This window comes from Egretta garzetta, unplaced genomic scaffold (genome assembly GCF_000687185.1).
Source record: "Egretta garzetta isolate BGI_Z169 unplaced genomic scaffold, ASM68718v1 scaffold575, whole genome shotgun sequence".
In the NCBI taxonomy this organism is placed as follows: Eukaryota; Metazoa; Chordata; class Aves; order Pelecaniformes; family Ardeidae; genus Egretta; species Egretta garzetta.
The window spans coordinates 1,796,310-1,801,123 of record NW_009259790.1 but is presented as its reverse complement, the minus strand read 5'-3'; the positions used below and the strand labels follow the sequence as shown (position 1 = coordinate 1,801,123).

The 4,814-nt window shown below is 36.6% G+C and overlaps 1 protein-coding gene across 1 annotated transcript in view; it reads right to left on the bottom strand.

The window, feature by feature from the left end:
* Positions 1-302: 302 nt before the first annotated feature.
* ERCC4 (ERCC excision repair 4, endonuclease catalytic subunit) overlaps positions 303-4,814 on the bottom strand; it is a 16,912-nt gene continuing 12,400 nt past the window's right edge. Inside the window, exons 11-12 of the mRNA XM_035895082.1 lie at positions 4,282-4,394; positions 303-3,155 (exon numbers count right to left, since the gene is read on the bottom strand). Coding sequence (XP_035750975.1) covers positions 2,422-3,155; positions 4,282-4,394 — 847 coding nt within the window. The 3' untranslated portion in view covers positions 303-2,421. The remainder of the gene's footprint in view (positions 3,156-4,281; positions 4,395-4,814) is intronic.

Below are 4,814 nucleotides of genomic sequence, written 5' to 3'. Positions count from 1 at the left end.
ATAAGGCCAGGGAATGCATCCTAAGGATTTTCATCATTTCCCCAAACATTTTGTCGCATCTGCATCCAGGCAGACTCTTTGGCTTGGTGATTGCAGGGTTAAGTGGCTTCTGGAGACAAGACCTCTCCCACCTGACTGCACAGCTTGTACCTACTACCCCAGAAGGACACACCACTGACTCACAACTTAGCCTAATACAGTAACGTGCCAAATCCCAAAGCAGCAATAACAACATACAAGGATGTTACTTGCAGTTATGTTAAAGAAAAAGCCAAATTCTGCAAAAAAGCCAACCAAAAAAACCTTACAAAAATGCCACATATACAAACAAAAGACAATTTAATCTAAATATTTAGCAAATATTATTTAATTGTATTATGTGAATTTGATCTAGCATACACCACAAAGCTACAACTTTATAACCCCTTCATATAGCCTTCATTTTCACCTTATACAAATCTAAGCAAAAAACCCAAACCAAAACCCAAAACACTGCCAAAGCTGAGATGCAGAACATCTCGAAAAAAACCCAACCCAAACCCCACAGTTCATGTAACATCTTAGTGATGCAAATGTACGAACAATAGACATTTTTCAAAGGCTGGTCAGCTTTCCTTTTCTGATTCAGGCTCTATAGGCCATGCATTCAGGACAGTTACCTTCTTACTCTGATTTTTGGTTCTCTTAGCACCACTTTACAGGCATTCTCAACCCTGAACATTTCTGAGCTTATTGCTTTAAATAAGCATAAGTCTCATGGAAAGACTTCTTTCTTTATTAAATGGAATAAATTACAATATAGGGCAATAGAAACCCTAATATCTGGAATATATACCACACACCAAAAATAAAAATGTTCTGATATCAATACAGCCAATAAGAAACAAGATTAACAAATTTTAATCTTGTTATGGAGGTATTAATACTGAAATTTGCATCTGCAGAAAAATGCTCACTTTGGAAATCTGTCACAGCTCAGTCCTAGATTCTAAGTTAACAAATTCATAACTCACACTTAAAATGCACAGCAAACATTAAACATGAAAGTGCACAGTACAGTTTTTACTGAACCCGAATACAGAAAATCAGTACTTCCTCCATTAATGATGGAGATTATCTTCATCTGCTGTTAGCATTAGAATCATATAAATACATATGTGCAAGTCATTAGAGAGAAAGATTTTGTAAATAGCTAATGTAAATACATTAGCATGTAATGGCACAGGACCAACCCTTTTGGCAACGGCAGTCTGCTACATAGCTGTCATATCAAAGTTCAGTGCAGAATATATGTTTTTAACAATATACACATTTGAAAACTATCAAAAGAAGAGTCACTTTTCCTGGTTTTATGCTACACGGAATGCTAAAGGTTTTATCTTCCAGATGACAATAGCTTTACTTAAGTTATTGACAGATGGTCTATTTAAGACATTCAAATGCAAGTGCAATAGGACACAGGAAGAAGACGATATTGGAAGAATTGCAACACTTTTGTAAAACTTTACTTTGAAAACTGTTGCATTTTATGAGAAGAAATATACTCTAGTATAAAATAGTCCCAACAGCATACCTAGATTTTTCACTTTCAAGTGAATGAGGTGAAAGAGCTATTAAAACTGATTAAAAAAATAAAGCACCTTAAAAATACAAGTAAGGCACACTGAGAATTAAATTGCATTGTGCCACCACAGAATCGCTATCCAGTCCAGAGCAAAGGAATGGACCTTGCAAAATTTAGCAAGATGCAGCTGTACTGATTTTGGAATGTCAAAAAAGGAAGTATAACTTCTAGTAAAGAAAGCAAATACAATGTAGAACATGCCACACAATTATAGTTTACTGTCAAAGGCTTATGATGATCTTCTAAAATTCACGACTGAGTCCAAGTATGGTCTCCTAAACAAACTCCTGACAAAAGACCATGATGTGTTTCAAGTAGCTCCATCACTGTCAGTGAAAATTGGCAGTTTCCAGGGAGTAAGATGGTAATAAAAATGGCAAAAGCACAGTGATATGTCATGCAGCAGGTCACACATATTAATCAAAACACAGTACCTTTTTTAGCTTTAACAAGGCATTGTAACTTCCAAAAGAAAACACCTTTATCAATTAGTCTTAGCACTTAATTCCTATGGACTTGGTGGAGAACTTAATTTAGTTCATTCAGTGATATTATAGAATTAGTTGAAGTGTAGAAAGAATAAAAATAATTTGCATTTCTCTATTAAAAACATTTTTTTATTTATCTTGAAACTCACCTTCAGTAATAATTAACTCATGTTAAAACTGATGGAACAGCATTAGCAAGAAACAGCTGGTTATCTTAGGGGGCATTTATTAAAATATTTCATATATTTTGCCCGAGTACTGTCCAAGAAAACAGACTTATCTATGCCCTGCGTTGAACAATCTCATTAGTCATCTTTTGCTTTTTCCTTTAACTACTGCCTCTCCGTAGGTCAGGTGAATAAAGTCGAAGAGTTGCGTGGCATTGGCAGCATTACCCAGGATTTTGGAGAGTTCGTCCTTTGACAGCGTCACTAGCTCTGCAATGCTTTTAACGTGGTTCATTAAGGCACGGCAGTTTTTTGCATTAATACCTGGCATTTTTAATAGAAAGTCCTGAGGACCGGGGTTATACTTGTCCGACTCAGGAAGAATTTCAGAATCTGCTGTGACAGCCACTGCTGTTTCTGCATCGGGTTGGGGGTGGTTTTGTTTTAGCTCTTCAAAGAGTTCAGCAGTAGCATGGGGAGAAGGACACCACAGGATACGTAACTTCGGGAAATGGAGTGTAAGAAGGGTTAGTTTAGAAGTAACATCATTACTGGAGATTTCCTGATGTAGAGAGCCTCGTGGAATCAAAGAGAAAGATTTGTTAGGATCAAATTCAATCAGGAGAATTGGTCGCTTATAGTAACGGGACATAGAAATGCATTGTGTATACAGTCTTCCATTATTTAAGGAACCAATCAAATCACTGATACTCTTCCGCTCTACACAGATATCAGGAGTTAAAATGTAATCTCCAACTTCCAAAGTAACAGGCTCAATGTCAATGCCACGACGATGAATCAGCGACGGAAGCTCACTACGAAATTCCCGCATATCCACTATGACAGTTTGCTGAACGCTCTTCTGCTCCTGTCCACCTAAAGAGCAAAATAAATACAGTTAACCTAATACTTAATACTTCTGACTCTGGTGGTCTAGTTTCCCTGTGTGCTGCCCATGCTTCTGTAATGGACGGACTTCATGTCTCACAGATCTTCACAAATGCAGCAGGTATATTAAATCCAGACTTTATTTAATTTTTCACTGTTATAGACAAAAATCAGTTGCCAAATTATACACTATAGTTTATGGAGTATGCTCTGCACTTTAATAGAACTACCACACTACCTGCTATAAGCTTTGTGTATGTGACAATGAAATATATTAAACTGTAGATGAAAATTATTTAAATGCATTAGAAAAATCCTTAAAGAGCTGCCCACAAAACAAGATAACAAAGCTGATCCTTTTTATTTCCATCCATTCCCTACAGAAATATAGCATTTTATTGTAGGAATTATATTTTAGCCTCTTATAGATCTGTAGAAGGACACACGAAGAGACTGCAGCATCAAGGCCACAAAAGACGTAACAGTGAAGATTAGAGAGCATATGGTAAAGAAGAGCAGGATTACAAAAGTGTCAGCAAATAAAAACTGGGGCAGAGCTGTAGAGGTGAAGACAGAGCATATATGTCAAAAGAAAGGAACAAAACCATGGTTAGAACTGCAACAAAAGAAAAAAGATGCTTCATTGCAAAGAAAGTAGATAAAGCCCACAATCTGCATTTGTTTATCCAGGCAAGCTCTTTAGCCAAGATCAGTAGTCGTCCCCAACATTTACTAGCTCAGGGACAAGATTGCCTTTGACTATCTGTAGACTTCAGTTTTAATTTCTCTCCACCTCACTACAAGCAATAATAGACAGTCTCATAACTAACAAGCTGCCCAGAAACAACCCAAATGGTATCTGTCTTCATGGTAAACTACTTTGTTGATTGATATTTTTTTTTCAAAGAAAAACATAATTCATTGTCATTGCACAGACAGAGGTAGATGGAGTAAGGTATCTACTACAACTAGGTGGTATTTCTTTACCACCAGGACTGCAGAGTCAGTGTGCAATGTGTCCGTGACCCAGATGCTTTGTGTGGGATTTAAACACAATAGTTATGGGTCTTTTTCAAAGCTTAGAGCAGCAAGCCCAACATTGAGAACTGCTCACCTGCTTTGCGTGTGTCAGTAGAAGCAGAGGCAGGTGTAGCATCTCGTACCAGGTCTAAGTTTGTTTCATCTCTTCCTTCTCTTTCTTCAGGAATAACCATGCAGGCCTTTTCTCTAAGGAACCACAAAGAAAGAAACACTAAAAACTGCAATTACATGAGAAAAGAAAAAGATCAAAATACTTTAATACCCTTCAGTCAGATGTAAAATTATATATAGTTTAATACTAATTGCAAACTTGAACAGATATGCCATTGACTAGGTTTTTCAGATTGTTGGGCTAGATGCTCTATTTTTATTTTCAGTTGTTGGCACTTCTTAGCATCTGATTTTTATTTTTTTTTTAGAACTTCTCAGGGCCTATGAAACACAGGAACTAATGACTAATAGTAGCAGTATAACCTGGTGAGAAGACATTGTCAGTAAAAATACTGTCTTGTACAGCCTAAGAAAACAATTGTTTTGTTCCCCAAAATGACTTAAGTCATAGAAGTCTTGGAAACACCTTACAAGAAACATTACCTGCAGACAAAA